The following is a 17,802-nucleotide window of genomic DNA, read 5'->3' as shown; positions in this document are numbered from 1 at the left end:
TTTTCATGGCTTTATTCTTTTCATTCCCCAGAGCCACCTTATAGCTATCATTTAATAAGTGTGCACAACACTCCAGGCACTGTGCTGAGAGTTTGTAGAACTTTGACTTATATAATCCTCACTGAGATCCTGTGTGAGATTCTATTAAAGCTTCCAGTTTGCAGATAAGGATATCAAGAGCCTGATAAATTGGCTATATATCCAGCTAGTAGCAGAAGTTGACTCCTATCCCTGTTTTGACTTAAACACCATATTTTGAGTGTGGTGGCTTTGACTCTTAAAACTTTGTTTGGCATAGGGTGTGTCAGTTTTTTCACTTACTTTTTTTTCTATGAAATTTGTTATCTCTAATCCAATCCTACCTTTTTGCCTTTTCATACTGTTCATGGGGTTCTCAAGGCAAGAATACTGAAGTGGTTTGCCATTCCCTTCTCCAGTGGACCACGTTTTGTCAGAACTCTCCACCATGACCTATCCATCTTGGGTGGCCCCACACGGGCATGGCTCATAGTTTCATTGAGTTAGACAAGGCTGTGGTCTGTGTGATCAGATTGGTTAGTTTTCTGTGATTGTGGTTTTCAGTCTGTCTGCCCGCTGATGGAGAAGGATAAGAGGCTTATGGAAACTTCCTGATGGGAGAAACTGACTGTGGGTGAAACTGGGTCTTGTTCTGATGGGCGGGGCCATGCTCAGTAAATCTTTAATCCAATTTTCTGTTGATGGGTGGGGCTGTGTTCTCTCCCTGTTATTTGACCTGAGGCCAAATTATGGTGGCTGTAATGAAGATAATGGTGACCTCCTTCAAAAGGTCCTATGCACACACTGCTTCTTTCAGTGCCCCCAACCCTGCAGCAGGCCACCACCGACCCACGCCTCCACTGGAGACTCCTGGACACTCATGGCAAGTCTGGATCAGTCTCTTGTGGGGTCACTGCTCCTTTCTCCTGGATCCTGGCACACACAAAGTTTTGTTTGTGCCCTCCACCAGTCTGTTTCCCAGTCCTGTGTAAGTTCTGGTGGCTCTATGGTGGGTTAATGGTGACCTCCTCCAAGAGGGCTTATGCCATCCCCTGGTCTACCGTACCCTGAGCCCCTGCCCCTGCAGCAGTCCACTGCTGACCCATACCTCCGCAGGAGACACTCAAACACAGTTCTGTCTCAGTCTGTGGGGTCTCTGGGTCCTGGTGTGCAAAAGGTTTGTCTGAGCCCTCTGGTTACTGCAGCCGTGAAATTAAAAGATGCTTGTTCCTTGGAAAAAAAGTTATAACTAACCTAGACAGCATATTAGAAAGCAGAGACATTACTTGTCCAACGAAGGTCCGTCTAGTCAAAGCTTTGGGTTTTCCAGTAGTCATGTATGGATGTGAGAGTTGGACTATAAAGAAGGCTGAGTGCAGCAGAATTTATGCCTTTGAACGGTGGTGTTGGAGAAGACTCCTGAGAGTCCCTTGGACTGCAAGGAGATACAACCAGTCCATCCTAAAGGAAATCAGTCCTGGGTGTTCATTGGAAGAACTGATGGTGAAGCTGAAACTCCAATACTTTGGCCACCTGATGCAAAGAACTGACTTATCTGAAAAGACCCTGATGCTGGGAAAGATTGAAGGCAGGAGGAGAAGGTTACAACAGAGGATGAGATGGCTGGATGGCATCACTGACTCAAAGGATATGAGTTTGAGTAAACTCCGGGAGTTGGTGATGGACAGGGAAGCCTGGCATGCTGCAGTCCATGGGGTTGCAAAGAGTCGGACACGACTGAATGACTGAAATGAACTGAATCCAGTCCACTGACTCATTTGTATGAGAACTGAATTTATAAGAATTAAAATAAAAATTCCTGATTGTTTTAGAAAATCTTATTACTTAAAAATCACTTTGACATACATGATCACATTTGATCTTTTGGACACCATGAGACATGTAGGCAAGCTTTTTTTCTTAATTTGTTCCAATTTGCAAAGGCAGAAGCAGCTTTAAAAGAGTGAAAAATCATGTGTAGAGTCACACAGATTTTAAGTGAAAAAATTAAGTCTTCAGTCTAAGATCTCTCTGCCCAAAGTCCATCCTGTTTTCTTTAAGATTCCTTGAACTGAGATGAATTGGGAATGAGGTTTAAGCAGTCTTTGATTTTAGAAGCCAAGGTAGCAGGATTTTTCATGATATATCTAGTTGTTATCCCCATGTGATCCATTTCTTGAATAATGGAAGCCAAGAATTTGAAGAATCTGCTACAAAACAAGGATGATAAAGCCTTCTGTGGTGATGACATTGGTTCTTTGCCCCTTTGCCAAGTATTGAGGAGAAGAAACAGTAATATCCTAGCATAGGGGCTAATGGTGCATCTCTTCAAGGTCCCTTTAGTTTTGGGAATTTCTATCCCAACTTTGTAGAAGCCAGGAAAGGACATTTGTAGTTTGATGGCACTTAAATAAGTACAAAGGAAAATGCCCTGTTGGTGCAAAAGAATGTGAATATGAAAAGATAAACATGTCAGAATTTGGATTATCAGTTATCCCTCATACTGGCTGATCCTGAACACTATGGCATAATTCATAATTACTAGAACTGAATGACAAAGACTTTCCAGAGGTGGGAAAGGTGATGTTGTGTAGAAATGTCTTTGTGGAGGCCCAAAGAACCCACTGGGGAAGGCTGATGTCCCAAGAACTTTAATTGTTGCCAAGAGTCCTTTGCCATCTTTTCCTTGTTCTTAATGTACTGGATTATCTTACCAGAGCTGAGACAGCTACTACCATGATGGAGCAGGTCTTAGGTCTTAGAAATAGAGTCAAGTACTGAAAAATGTTTGTGGTAGGTTCCCAGCCTGAATGGAGTTAAAGATCTATATAGGGCTACTCAGGGGTTTCCTTGGTGGCTCATACGGTAAAGAATCTGCCTGCAAATACTCAAGGGCTTATGGGCAACATTTGCTTGTATCTCATAGGCTGGGCTGAGAAACTCCTGTGTGACTGTGAACTAATATGAATTACATGCAGAGGAGGGAGGTCTCTGTATCTATTGAAGGACAAACTGAATTTTAACATTGGATCACTTGGCTGTTGTCTTTATTTTATATAACATATTTTAAATTATAAACCTAATGAATATAAAATATAGAAAGCTTAGAAGTTATAGTCTATCAACAAAAAATCACTTATCATTCTCCCACTTAGATATAATTGCTGTAACTATTTTGAAAATGTAGCAGCTTGGATTTTCCTGGTGGTCCAGTGCTTCCATTGCAGGGAGCCTGGGTTCCATCCCTGGTTGGGGAGCTAAGATCCCACATGCCTTGAAGCATAGACAAAAAATAAATATATTAAAATAAAATTGAAAATGTTGCAGCTATGAGCCTAGACTCTGGAGCAGCCTGCCTGAGTAAAATCCTGGTTTACTAACTGTGGGACCTGGGGTGAGTCACTGATGTATCTTTGCTTCAGTTTCCTCCTGTGGAAAATTGAGATAGTCTGGTATCTCCTTCATAGGATAATTGTGAAGATTAAATACTCTCTATAAAGAATTTGGGGCTCCCCTGGTAGCGCAGCTGGTAAAGAATCTGCCTGCAATGCAGGAGACCCCTGGTTTGAATCCTGAGTCAGGAAGATTCCCTGGAGAAGGGATAGGCTACCCAATCCAGTATTCTTGCCTGGAGAATCCCCATGGACAGAGGAGCCTGGCAGGCTACTGTTCATGGGGTTGCAAAGAGTCAGACACAACTGAGCAACTAAGCACAGCACAGTATAAAGAATTTGAGCTTCCCAGGTGGCACAATGGTAAAGAATCTATCTGCTAATGCAGGAGACACAGGAGACTTGGGTTCAATCCCTGGGTCAGGAAAATCCCCTGGAGTAGGAAATGGCAACCCACTCCAGTATTCATGCCTGGGAAATCCCATGGACAGAAGAGCCTGGCAGACTACAGTCCATGGAGTCACAAAGAGTCAGACATGACTGAGCACACACACTGCATAAAGAGTTAAGATTGGTGCCAGCAATTAAGAAAGTTTGAATTTTTATTTTATGTTTACTATTTATGTTTATTAAATCATCTGAATTCTTTCTCTAAACTCGGATATTTTTCTTTTGCAAAAATTAGATTGTACTGTGCGTTTTTGTATCCTCTTTATCTCTCACTTAGCCTTTTGTCGTGAGCATCTGTACTCTTCTACAAAGTAATGTTAATAGCTAATTTCATAACTAGGAGCTAGTTGCATTCTTAGAGATACTCAATCAATCTCTTACCGTGGGACAATACATCCTTTATTGTCTCTTGCCATTGTAAGCAGTACCTCAGTGAACATCTTTTTTTTTTTTTTTTTTTTTTTGCTGCACTGGGTCTTCATTGCAGCCTGCAGCTTGCAGGCTTCTCTAGTTGCAGCACTCAGGCTGTCTCGCAGCAGGTGGGCTTAGTTGCCCATGGCTTGTGGGATCTTAGTTCCCTCACCAGGGATCGAATCAACGTTCCCTGCGTGGGAAGGCATATTTTTAACCACTGAAGTCTCAGGGAACATCTTTATGCATAAATATTTGCATACCTTCTTTTTCTTTTGGTGACAGTATTTTATGGAGGAACATCCTTTCTTAGGGGTTACCAAGTGAAATTATATGCAGCCTAGAGTGTCATAAGCATATATATATATATTGCATTAGCAATGAAAGCATATATGGGGAATGCCCAGCATGCACTGTGGACTTTCCAAGATAAGGCATCTGTCAACATCTGCCTTCTTATTTCACAGTGTTTCTCAGGGTGTTTTGTCCACAGCTAACTAATCAATTGGATGTTTATGAAAAATACCCACACTTACTTTTCTTTTATTTCTAGTTACATTAAGACAGTTAAGACCAGCCTTAACATTTTTCTGGTCTTCTTAGTAGTCATGTATGGATGTGAGAGTTGGACTATAAAGAAAGCTGAGTGCAGAATTGATGCTTTTGAACTGTGGTGTTGGAGAAGACTGTTGAGAGTCTTGGACTGCAAGGAGATCCAGCCAGTCCATCCTAAAGGAGATCAGTCCTGGGTGTTCATTGGAAGGACTGATGTTGAAGCTGAAACTCCAATACTTTGGCCACCTGATGTGAAGAGTTGACTCATTTGAAAAGACCCTGATGCTGGGAAAGATTGAGGGCAGGAGGAGAAGGGGATGACAGAGGATGAGATGGTTGGATGGCATCACCGACTCAATGGACATGAGTTTGGGAAAACTCCAGGAGTTGGTAATGGACAAGGAGGCCTGGTGTGCTGCAGTTCATGGGGTTGCAAAGAGTTGGACATGACTGAGTGACTGAACTGAACTGAAAAATACATTGATTTTTTAAATTCTAAATAACTATCAGATCATCTCAAATCTTTTTTGGACTGATACTTAGTATAAGTAAATGAGCAAACAGCTGACTAATAGACCCATGGGAAGAGAATCTCTCCTAGGAGAGAGAAATTTGATGTCACTTTGTGAGTAAGAACAGGTCAAGTCATAGCCATGGTGAGTTCTCATGACTTGGGAGAGATAGGATGCTGTTTCTAGTTTCCTAAACATTAGGAATCCCAAGAAAAACTTGTTTATCACATCCTTATAAATGACACAGGGGGCAAAGTGCAGTTCTCTTGTGCTTATCTTGGGTGGGATTAGGTTTTAAAATGAAAAGACTTCACAAAACAGGATTCTACCTGGAGCCTTAGCAGCACAGACCTGGACTCTTTCTCCTTGGGTGGCATTCTCATGCTGTCTCAACTCTGACCTCCCCTCTCCTACCCTCTTAGACCTTCAAATCTCCAAAGACTCTTTCTAAGCCCAGGGTGTGTGTTCTTCACATGAAAAATTTAGAAAAGTGTTAGAAGTGGCAAGATCTGGATTCCAGTGCAGAATCTTTCAACCATTTAGTGCAAGGATTAAAAAACTTTTTATATAAAGGACCAGATAGTAAGTACTTTAGATTTTATGAGCCATAAGGTCTCCATCACAACTCTTCATCTTGGCCGTCATAGCATGAGAGAAGCCATAGACAGTGTGTAAATGAATGAGTATAGCTGTTTTCTACTAAGACTATACTTATAAACGTTGAAATTTGACCTTCATGTAGTTTTTAAGTGTGTTTAACATTATTCTTCTTTTGACTTTTTTTCCAATCATTTAAAAGTGGTAAAAGCCATTCTTATTTCACGGACTGTGTAAAAATAGACAGCAGACTGGGTTTGGCCCGTGGGCTGTGGTTTGTCGACCCCTGATCTATTAGTCACTGTCTTTCTCCTGCGTGTCACTGTTTCTCTCTTTGTTATGTCACTTTTCAAAGACTTTCTGCTTTTCCTCTTAACAAGCTGAGTCTCCAAAATCCTTTTTAGATTCTGTGCTTCTGACACTCATATAGCTCATTAGGGAAAGCCAAAATACCCTCCTCAAAGCCCTGTAATGTCAGATGGTGTCTTTCTTTTCTTTTTTGCGTCCGGGTTAGTTTGACATATAACTTGGGTATATAGAGGTTGCAGACGTTGTAGCTCTGCCAAATGGCTCTGGTTTCTGCAGGGTTCCAAGGCTCTAATGAGCAGAGCATGCAGCCTGAGTGATGATAAGAGCCTGATTTTTAGATAATCAAGGATATTTATATCTTTTAATAGGTTGGTGTCTTGGAGTTCTATTCCAGCATGAAATCGAGAGTCAGAGAGAGGTCTGAATAATCAATTTGGTGTCATCTCTTAGAACAATCATATATGAGAATGGTGTTCAGGCTGGAATGGGAACTTGGGGTGGAAATGAGGATTTATAAGCATATGTTGCCCTATCTTTGCTGTATTTAAAATGAAAACACGATACAGCCTTTTATGTGTGAGTGTGTTTAAAGGGAAATAATATGCCCTTTTTCTTACGGAAGCAGAACACAAGAGAACATTCTTAGATCTGTGGCCCTAGCCCTTGCCTAGGAGGAGCTGCTCATTGGGCTGGCTCCTGGCAATTATATAGGTCTGTGAAGCAGTGGGGGCGACAGAGGCTCAGCTGCCGGAGTAATGAGATTGGTTTGGTTGGTCTGACAGATGCAGTGATTTGTGAGAGGGCTTGTTGGGAGGACAGCTGCTGCTGAGAGCAGCCAGATGAAAGGCAGACCTGTGGGAGGTGGAGAGGGGCAAAGAGTTGGAGAGGGATGGCTGTGTGTGAGGCAGCTGAGGATCTTCCTGAATACAGCTGTTGAAACTGTGGACTGGAATGGAGCTGTGGAGGAGTGTGCAATGGTAGGAGTGGCATAGACTTTGGAATGCTACAGACTTGAGCTTGAATCCTTGACTCTGTTGCTCATTAGCTGAGGTCTTAGGCAAGTTGCTACCCCTGTTTGAGCTTCTGTTTCTTTGCCTTTAAAATGGGGATAATAAACACCCTCCTCATCTCCCACAACATGAAACTGTACTAACATAAAAGTCCAAGTGGAGTCTAGTGCTTGAGAGAACTCGGTAAGTGGTAGACTTTACAAGTGTTTATTCGTGTGTCTGTTCATTGATTGTTCTTTGCAATTTCTAATAGAGCCTTGTTTTCAAATAGATGGCTAATGGTGACTTGGCCATCAAAAGCTCTTGTGATCAAGAGATAAGCACATTACAGTCAGCATGTATTTATAGGTATGTGTTTGAACTCCTACAGCTCGGAGGAGTTTAGTAGATATAGTGAAGTATGGTTTAAAGAACAACTACCTGGCCAGTAAACACAACAAAAGATACCTCCTTTTCTGATAATTAGGGAAACCACAAATAAGACCAAAAGGAGATGTTGTCTCATTCACCAGGCTGGTAAAAATGTTAAAGTCTGACCATACTAAGTGTTAAGGAGAATGCAGTTTGAAAACATGAAAAATAATATTAATGTATTACCTGTGGATACCTACATATGTAAGAAAAGTTTAAAGAAATTATTTGGAATGATAAATATTAAATTCAAGATAGTATTAGGAGAAGAAAGAGGGATAATTTTGTCCAGGTTGCATAGGGCTTAAATCCCAAACTCTGCCCAAGACTTATTAGCCAATGAGCCATATACACTTAGACAAGTGACTTAACCTCTGTGCCTTGGTTTTTTTGATGTATGAAATGGAAAAATAATATTATCTACCTCATAAGTATGCTTTTGGGATGAGTTAGCATAGGTAAGATGTTTAAAATAATACCTAGCAAATAGTGCTGTATATGTTAACAATTCAGGGTTTTATTACATGAATATTTTATTATTCTCTATTTGTTTTTTAAAATATAAAACACTGCAATTTAAAATTTATAAATATTTCAGTATTCTAGAAGATAAGGACTACATGTAATATAATGACAATATCATTATTATACCTAAAAATTAACAATAAATCCTTAATGTTGAATACCCAGTTAATTGTTCAAATCCTTATTGCCCATAAATGTCATTAACTTTTTATTTATTTATGTAATTTTTTTGGCTCTGATGAGGGCTCCAACCCGTGTCTGCTTCAGTGGAAGCTCAAGAGTCCCAATCACTGGACCACTAGAGAATTGTCATTAACTTTTTATGGTTTGTTCGGATTAAGTTCCATGCATTGTACTTGGTTGATTGGTCTTTTAAGACATTTTCATTTATAAATTCCTCCTCCAACTTTCCTTTTTCTGGTAGTTAATTTTTAAGCTTTATTGAGGTATCATTGATATATACAGCATCACCATATTTAATGTATACATCTTGATGAGTTTAGATATATGCATATAGTCATGATACTATTACCACAACCTCCAAAAATTTTCCTGTGTTCTTTTGTGTGGCTTGCTTTTTGTTTTGTAAGAACACTTAACATGAGATCCGTCTTTTTTTGTTTGTTTGTTTTAAAATTTTCTCTCCAGACTTCGCACAGACACATTTAGCCATTGTCCACACGCATGCATCTACCTGTCATTTAAAATAACTGATCAGGTTGGAACATAGATGTGCATCCATTCCCCTGTCCTGAGGGAGGTATGAAGGGAAACTCAGTCAACAACAGATTCAGAGTTACAGAGGTTTGCTCCTGTAAGCTAAATAAGGTCCCGTGTTCTACTGTACCTGAGATCCAGAGATCTATCCTCTTAACATATTTTGAAGTATACAACAAATACTGCATTTTTTTTTTTTTAAAGAAAAGAAGAGATGCCATTCTTGCCCTTTGTCATCATCGAGTTGAAAAGTGAACAAAGATGAAAAAATATCAACATAGGAATTTCAGGGTGCAGCATAGAAATAGTATAGCTGCAAATCTGTTGACTCCTTAATATAGTAGGTACTATTCTTGCCTGGAAAATCCCATGGATGGAGGAGCCTGGTAGGCTGCAGACCATGGGGTTGCGAAGAGTCGGACACGACTGAGCGACTTCACTTTCACTTTTCACTTTCATGCATTGGAGAAGGAAATGGCAACCCACTCCAGTGTTCTTGCCTGGATAATCCCAGGGACAGGGGAGCCTGGTGGGCTGCTGTCTATGGGGTCGCACAGAGTCGGACATGACTGAAGCGACTTAGCAGCAGCAGCATGCTAATAGCTTAAAATACACTTATTTAATGTTTTCTGATGAAGTAGGCATTATTTTTATCCCAATTTTATAGACACCAAGAAAGAGGCTTAGAAAGGCTTCCCAAGTTCTTACAGTTAGGAATAGCAAGGCTGGGCCAGAACCCAGGTGAGAGGGACTCAGACTCATACCTGCTGGTCTGTACAACCTGCCTGGCTGTTGTTTATATTAGCTTCCTCTGCACAGATTCCTCGGAGAAGGCAGTGGCACCCCACTCCAGTACTTTTGCCTGGAAAATCCCATGGACGGAGGAGCCTGGTAGGCTGCAGACCATGGGGTTGCGAAGAGTCGGACACGACTGAGCAACTTCACTTTCACTTTTCACTTTCATGCATTGGAGAAGGAAATGGCAACCCACTCCAGTGTTCTTGCCTGGAGAATCCCAGGGACAGGGAAGCCTGGTGGGCTGCCATGGGATTTTCCAGGCAAAAGTACTGGAGTGGGGTGCCATTGCCTTCTCCGAGGAATCTGTGCAGAGGAAGCTAATATAAACAACAGCCAGGCAGGTTGTACAGACCAGCAGGTATGAGTCTGAGTCCCTCTCACCTGGGTTCTGGCCCAGCCTTGCTATTCCTATGGGGTCTATGGGGTCGCACAGAGTCGGACACAACTGAAGTGACTTTGCAGCACAGATTCCTACTTCCTTCATGTATCAATCTTGATAAGCTGTTATGCTATGGTAAGAAACAGTCCCCAAATGGGAACAGGGTTCAGTTCAGTTCAGTTCAGTTCAGTCTCTCAGTCGTGTCCAACTCCTTGCAACCCATGAATCGCAGCACACCAGGCCTCCCTGTCCATCACCAACTCCCGGAGTTCACTGAGACTCACGTCCATCGAGTCAGTGATGCCATCCAGCCATCTCATCCTCTGTCATCCCCTTCTCCTCCTGCCCCCAATCCCTCCCAGCATCAGAGTCTTTTCCAATGAGTCAACTCTTCGCATGAGGTGGCCAAAGTACTGGAGTTTCAGCTTTAGCATCATTCCTTCCAAAGAAATCTCAGGGCTGATCTCCTTCAGAATGGACTGGTGGGTAGCTTCTAATAATAAGGGGATATTCCTCATCCATGCCACATATTCATCATGCTTAGTTGCTAAGTCGTGTCCAACTCTTTGTGACCCCATGGACTGTAGCCTACCAGGCTCCTCTGTCCATGGGATTCTCCAGGCAAGAATACTGGAGTGGGTTGCCATTTCCTTCTCCAGGGTATCTTCCAGACCCAGAGGTTGAACCCGCGTTCTTCTGCATTTCTTACATTGGCACGCAGATTTTTTTTTTTTTTTTTTTTTTTACTGACGAGCCACCTGGGAAACCCATTACCTCTTTTTCTGCTATTACTTCTTTTTCTGATTTCCATTGGCAGGTGCCTCATCTCCAGACATGGAGCCCAGCTATGGCGGAGGTCTTTTTGACATGGTGAAAGGAGGGGCAGGGAGGCTCTTTAGCAACCTAAAGGACAACTTGAAAGACACTCTCAAAGACACGTCTTCCAGAGTTATACAATCTGTTACCAGGTATGTGCGTTCTTCCCTTTACGTTAATGGACTTTGTGCCCCCAGAGGATCTGGTTACCTGCCAACTGCTTATCTGCCTCAAAGATGATCAATTTTGTGATGCAGTCGCATGGGGTCTGATTGAGGAATGCCGTTGAAGTCATCAGATTGAGTCTTTGAGAAGCTAAAAGCACAGGCTAGGAGGACTTGGCTCACTGGTACATTAGAGGATAGTGGTTGCCATCCCTGGCTTTCAAATCCATCATCCTGGATTCTAACGCAGTACCTGCCCTTGTTAACCTAAGGCACATTAACTAATCTCTTGGAGCTCTACTTTTATACTCTGCGAAGGTTTATGTCTTTAGTGGTTCAAGAATTAAGTGAGATAATAATGCACATGCAATCCAAGTAAGCAGTACTTATGGATTGTATTCAAAACAGCACTTTGTTTTTATATTTTAATAGCCCTTTAACATTTATTTACTGGGAGAAGTTTCCTACCCTTCTCCTGTATGAAACTTTTACAAGCGGGCCATATATTTTTTTGAACATTAAGAATTAGAAAGTTCTAGGGTCCTTTTAAGTTACAGTGTGCTGTGCTAGGCTAAGTCGCTTCAGTTGTGTCTGATTCTTTGTGACCCTGTGGACTAAAGCCCTCCAGGCTCCTCTGTCCATGGGATTTTCCAGTGAAGAATACTGGAGTGGGTTGCCATTTAGTTACAAAATGTGGGTTTAAAGCAGAAATCCATGTGTGTAGTCCAGTATATTAATCAGCATTTTAATTTTTGTTCAAATATAAATTTATCCTTTACCTTCAGTCTCCAACTAGCACCTTATAGGCCTCAACAAAGGGTCCTCTGTTTTTCCTCCATCACTTCCTCTTCTACCTGCTTGCTGCTGACACTTAGGGGAACTGTTTTCCTGTAGGTGAAGAGGCTGAGACAATCAGCGTTAATAAATTAGCAGTGTTTTCTCCTCTGAGATGGATTCTGTTCATGAAGTGGCATCTACAAAGGATTTTGGGGTGCCCCGTTTGGAGGGGTAGATGTGTGCTCCTGAGCGTGTGGGTTGTCTTCTGTCAACAATGCTTCCTTGGTAGAGAGAAGACGGCCTTGAGGGAAATCAAAATATGGCTACTGGATGGAAATGTCCAGGGATGTGATGCGCAGGTGGCTGAGAGAGAGAGAGAGAGATCTTGGGATATTTGGATCATTTTAATGAATGCCCTTTCCTGTCTTGCTTTTAGCTACACGAAGGGAGATTTAGACTTCACTTACGTTACCTCCAGAATTATTGGTAAGTTCCTCACGTGTATTAACAGCTCAGTGGCTCAGCTCTCAACTGCTGCCCGTTGTGACAGCAGACCTGTTTAACCTATTTTCTTTCTGTGTTAACCTTCCCAGTGATGTCCTTTCCTCTGGACAGTGTTGACATAGGATTCAGGAATCAGGTTGATGATATTCGAAGCTTTTTGGATTCCAGACATCTTGACCACTACACGGTATACAATCTGTCGCCCAAGTCTTATCGAACTGCCAAGTTTCACAGCAGGGTAAGGAATTTTAGACCTAATCACAAGGTTAAAGACATTAACAGGGTATTTTACCCTTTAAGAGCTATTCTCAAAGCCTGTGCCCCTAGGCACATGGGGCTGAAAAACTATGTACTGTCTATACTTCTCTATCTGTAAAATTCTTATTAGGCTACTATAAGATATTCTGAAGCTTTTCCTTGGGTGAGGATGTTTGCAGGAAAGTTTCTGTGTCAGTGAGGTACCAGCTAATTGGGCGCCTCAAATCAGCTGTGACTGGTTGCTCAGTTGTTAGGGCACGTTGCTGCGTGGCTCAGTGAAGATTGGACTGCTCCGTAGGGCAGTTGGAGACCCTTATACTGGAGCACTAATGACGCCTTTCACCCTTCCTTACTGCTGCTTTGGCATCACGTTGAAGCAGTGTGGTGGGACCAGTAGAGACGCACCAGTTTTAATGGAAATAGCTTTCTGACTTTTGGTAGAGGTACGTTTTTCATAAGTGAGGTATAGCACGTAAAAGTCCACACTGTGGGTTTGGTGATGCGATTGCTCATATTTATAGTGCTGACACCGGCAGCACATTTCTAGAGCATTTCCAGTGTGCCGGGAACTTTACATGCAGTACATTATTAATTCCCTCAACAGTCCTCTGAAGTAGATGGAGAAACTGAGGTACAGAGAAGTGAGGTAACTTAGCCATTACTCTGGGCTGAGAGTATGACCTAGAAAACGGATTTATCCTCTCAAGGAGCTTTTGGGACTGGGCACAGAAAGAGTTCTAGTTTCAGGCTGGTTAAGGAGTGATGCGAGCTGGCTTTGGTTTGAATCTAATGCCAAGTCTAATATTTCTGGCCACTGAATTCAATTTACTCACTAAAATAATAAGGCTTTTTCTCTCTCAAGAACACTTTCAAATATCTCAACTTAGCCTTTAGCTATGATTGGTTCTGCAGCTGCATCTGGATTTCTGAATAAATAGAAAGGGTTTTTTACACATTGGACCCTGTAAAAGTGAAGTGTTAGTCACTCGGTCTTCTCCGACTCTTTGTGACACCATGGACTATAGCTCACCAGGCTCCTCTGTCCATGGAATTCTCCAAGCAAGAATACTGGAGTGGGTTGCCATTTCCTTCTCCAGGGGATCTTCCCAATCCAAGGATCGAACCCATGTCTCCTGCATTGCAGATGGATTCTTTACTGTCTGAGCCACCAGGGAAGTCCTGTAAAAGTGAAACTTGATTTCAAATATGCAAAATAATACCTGGCTATGTTTACTCTGCATCAAGGATCTCAGTTTTGATGCCAGAAAGCATTTTGCTCCAAACTTTAGTTGCCATTAATAATCTCTGGGCCTCAGTTTCCTGATCTGTAAAATGTAGAAATTATTCTGTATGCTCTCTTAGACCACTTCCTAGCCTAATGTTCAATAAAATAAGGGAGAATTTTGTGAAGGATTCTCTTTTCTCAGGGTGTTTCCAAATAAGGCAAGAGGTCACCCAGTGGTTCTCAAGATTTAATGTACATCAGAATCTCCTAGAGGGCTTTTAAACACCCAGACCTGGCCCTTCTGCTTCGGCAGAGGGGTGTGATGAGAAGCTGCTATGCTCACAACTTCCTGGATACTCCTTCTGCTGTTGCCCTGGGGACCACTCTCTGAGAAGCACTGATAAAACTGTTTTCAAGTGGTTTGCTCTAAATTCCCATTCTATAACAGATTTTAAATGCAGCTCTTTAAAATTTCACTATGATTAACTGCCCTTCCAACTCTTATTCCATCTATTACCTTATTGAGAGCAAGTAAATTAGCATCCACAAAAATGTGGGTAGATATTTTATTTATAATTCAACAAATCTTTCGAATTGATCTTTTTGGTTTAAAAACTCAGTGCCATCATTTTCTTTCTTCTTTGTTTTTATTGAAGTATAGTTGATTTTCAGTGTTGTGCCAGTCTCTGCTTTATAGCAAAGTGACTCAGTTATACACAAAATGCCATTATTTTCATAATTGAAGGACCATGAAACATCCTGCATAATATTCCATAGAAATTTTATTTCATCTTGAAATATTTGTGATCATCTGAAAAATTTTCCCTCTAGAAGTAAATAAAGATATAATATCATTATAGAAGTATTCATGCATATTAATATATGCATATATGATTATGCATATATACATATATGATTTATAAAAGCAATGTCTATAAAGATATTTAAAGAAAGGCATCAATTAGTAGAAGCACATATTTTGTGACCAGACTTAGCAGTCTTACCAAAGGAACAAGAAACTGAACATGGAACACCTGCCATAGGCTGTTCTCACTGCCCTTAAAAAGCAGTTCAGTTCAGTCACTCAGTCATGTTCTACTCTTTGCAACCCCATGGACTGCAGCACGCCAGGCCTCCCTGTCCATCACCAACTCCCGGAGCTTGCTCAAACTCATGTCCATCGAGTCAGTGATGCCACCCAACCATCTCATCCCCTTCTCCCCCTTGCCTTCAATCTTTTCCAGCATCAGGGTCTTTTCCAATGAGTCAGTTCTTCACATCAGGTGGCCAAAGTATTGGAGTTTCAGCTTCAAGATCAGTCCTTCCAATGAATATTTAGGACTGATTTCCTTTAGGATGGACTGGTTGGATCTCCTTGCAGACCAAGGGACTCTCAAGAGTCTTTTCCAACACCACAGTTCAAGAGCATCAATTCTTTGGCGCTCAGCTTTCTTTATAGTCCAACTCTCACATCCATACTTGACTACTGGAAAAACCATAGCTTTGACTAGATGGACCTTTGTTGGCAAGGTAATGTCTCTGCTTTTTAATATGCTGTCTAAGTTTGTCATAGCTTTTCTTCCAAGGAGCAAGCGTCTTTTAATTTCATGGCTGCAGTCACCATCTGCATGATTTTAGAGCCCCCAAAAATAAAGTCTCTCACTGTTTCCACTGTTTCCTCATCTATTTGCCATGAAGTAATGGGACCAGATGCCATGATCTTTGTCTTTTGAATGTTGAGTTTTAAGCCAGCTCTTTCACTCTCCTCTTTCACTTTCATCAAGAGGCTCCTCAGTTCCTCTTCACTTTCTGCCATAAAGGTGGTGTCATCTGCGTATCTGAGGTTATTGATATTTCCCCTGGCCATCTTGATTCCAGCTTGTGCTTTATCCTGTCTACACAGTCAAAGGCTTTGGCGTAGTCAGTAAAGCAGAAGTAGATGTTTTTCTGGAACTCTCTTGCTTTTTTGATGATCCAATGGATGTTGGCAATTTGATCTCTGGCTCCTCTGCCTTTTCTAAATCCAGCTTGTATATCCAGAAGTTCTTGGTTCATGTACTGTTCATGCCTTGCTTGGAGAAATTTGAGCATTACTTTGCTAGTGTGTGAGATGAGTGCAATTGTGCAGTAGTTTGAGCATTCTTTGGCATTGTTTTTCTTTGGGATTGGAATGAAAACTGACCTTTTCCAATCCTGTGGCCACTGCTGAGTTTTCCAAATTTGCTGGCATATTGAGTGTAGCACTTTAACAGTATCATCTTTTAGGACTTGAAATAGCTCGGCTGGAATTCCACCACCCTCACTAGCTTTGTTCATTGTGATGCTTCTTAAGGCCCACTTGACTTTGGACTCCAGGATGTCTGGCTCTAGGTGAGTGATCACACCATTGTGGTTATCTGGGTCAAAGAGCAGAGAGCACGTTTTTTAATTTGCTGCCTAGAGTGATGCCTGGCCTGGCTAGGAAAGGTTTCTCAGATGATCAAATGTGCCAAGTATTGTTGAATATGTAGATATCGAATAAAAATTTGATTTTTGTTCTCAAGGCACCTCAGCCTAGTTGGAGAAAGAAGCCAGGATGTTCTCAAGACAAATGGAAATAATATTTACAATACATACTGAGGAAGTTTAGTGAAGAGAGACAGTAGTGAGAGCTGGATGGACCCCAAAGCATGAGTAAATCTCATCTAGGTGAAAGGAGTGGGGTTATTTCTTCTCCATGCAAACTGTAGAGGGTGTCTTACCCATCTTTTCATGATCTGGCCTCTGCGCTCTCTAGCTCATCTTTCACTGTTCTTCACGTCCTGAGAACCCATGCTCCCGCCAGGGGAGGCACACTGTCTCATCCATGAGCTGCTCCCACTCCCTGACAGGCCACCCATTCCACAGCCCCACTCTTTGTTCGCCTAGCTTCACTAATGTGAGGATTTCTGCGTGCCAATTCCAATTCTTTCCCCTAAAATACAGAACTGCAGTACATCGTTAGCCCTTTACAGATGGTCCCAGAACTCCACAGAATGGGACTAGACCCTCTGACTTCACTCAACCCTCGGGTGCATCTCAGGAAGACAGTCCCACAGCCTTAGAATTTTCAGCATAGCTCTGCTTTTGATAGGTCTGCATCTCTTTCCAAGTCCCTGGTCCTTTCTCTTCCCAACACTAACACTACAAGCTGATTTGCATCATATTGTTGCATGACTTAGAAACGTGTTCTTGGTTCTCATCTTCCTGTCTTCAAGGACTGAAATCATTTTCTCCTCCTTCCAGACCAGTGGAGGACTAGGCCTGCAGTTAAGTCTTATTTTAATAAATGTAGATGACCAAGGCTTCCATGGATACCACTGTTGGAAGAGACCAAACACAAGACCAGTTTTGTGTAGGGACTCACATGAATGGAGCTCTGTCTACGTCTCTGTACCTTTGAACTCAGCCATTTTACCGTATTCTTATGTGATGTGTGTTTGGAGATAAAAGTGGTGATAACAGAGACAGGCTGTTTCTAGGATGATCTTATTTTGCTGAGGGGCATCATTCTTTATGTTGATTAACTTTTATGCTTAGAAACCACATGGGTTGACAGGAATCATATGAAATAATTAAATAGCAGTTTCTTAGTATTTGCATATGTAGGTATGTATGAAAGTGTTAGTTGCTCAGCCGTGTCTGACTCTTTGTGACCCCATGCACAGAATATTAAAATAGGACTCTGTGTTTAGTTTCAGTTTTAGCAGAGGATCCACACAATTGCACTCATCTCACACGCTAGTAAAGTAATGCTCAAAATTCTCCAAGCCAGGCTTCAGCAATATGTGAACCGTGAACTTCCTGATGTTCAAGCTGGTTTTAGAAAAGGCAGAGGAACCAGAGATCAAATTGCCAACATCCGCTGGATCATGGAAAAAGCAAGAGAGTTCCAGAAAAACATCTATTTCTGCTTTATTGACTATGCCAAAGCCTTTGACTGTGTGGATCACAAT

The 17,802-nt window shown here is 41.8% G+C and overlaps 1 protein-coding gene across 8 annotated transcripts in view; it reads left to right on the top strand.

Moving 5' to 3' along the window:
• Positions 1 to 17,802, top strand: part of DNAJC6 (DnaJ heat shock protein family (Hsp40) member C6) — a 175,558-nt gene that overhangs the window by 105,021 nt on the left and 52,735 nt on the right. For 6 of the 8 annotated variants that reach the window (XM_055585565.1, XM_055585568.1, XM_055585572.1 and 3 more), the window contains 3 exons: positions 10,902 to 11,052; positions 12,278 to 12,327; positions 12,435 to 12,583. In XM_055585565.1, the coding sequence (XP_055441540.1) occupies positions 10,902 to 11,052; positions 12,278 to 12,327; positions 12,435 to 12,583 (350 nt within the window). Of the gene's footprint in view, positions 1 to 7,057; positions 7,438 to 10,901; positions 11,053 to 12,277; positions 12,328 to 12,434; positions 12,584 to 17,802 lie in introns of those variants that run through there. The other 2 variants (XM_055585569.1, XM_055585566.1) reach the window with 2 other exon arrangements.

Source organism: Bubalus kerabau, chromosome 6, assembly GCF_029407905.1.
Source record: "Bubalus kerabau isolate K-KA32 ecotype Philippines breed swamp buffalo chromosome 6, PCC_UOA_SB_1v2, whole genome shotgun sequence".
In the NCBI taxonomy this organism is placed as follows: domain Eukaryota; kingdom Metazoa; phylum Chordata; class Mammalia; order Artiodactyla; family Bovidae; genus Bubalus; species Bubalus kerabau.
This window is presented reverse-complemented; position numbering and strand designations above follow the sequence as displayed.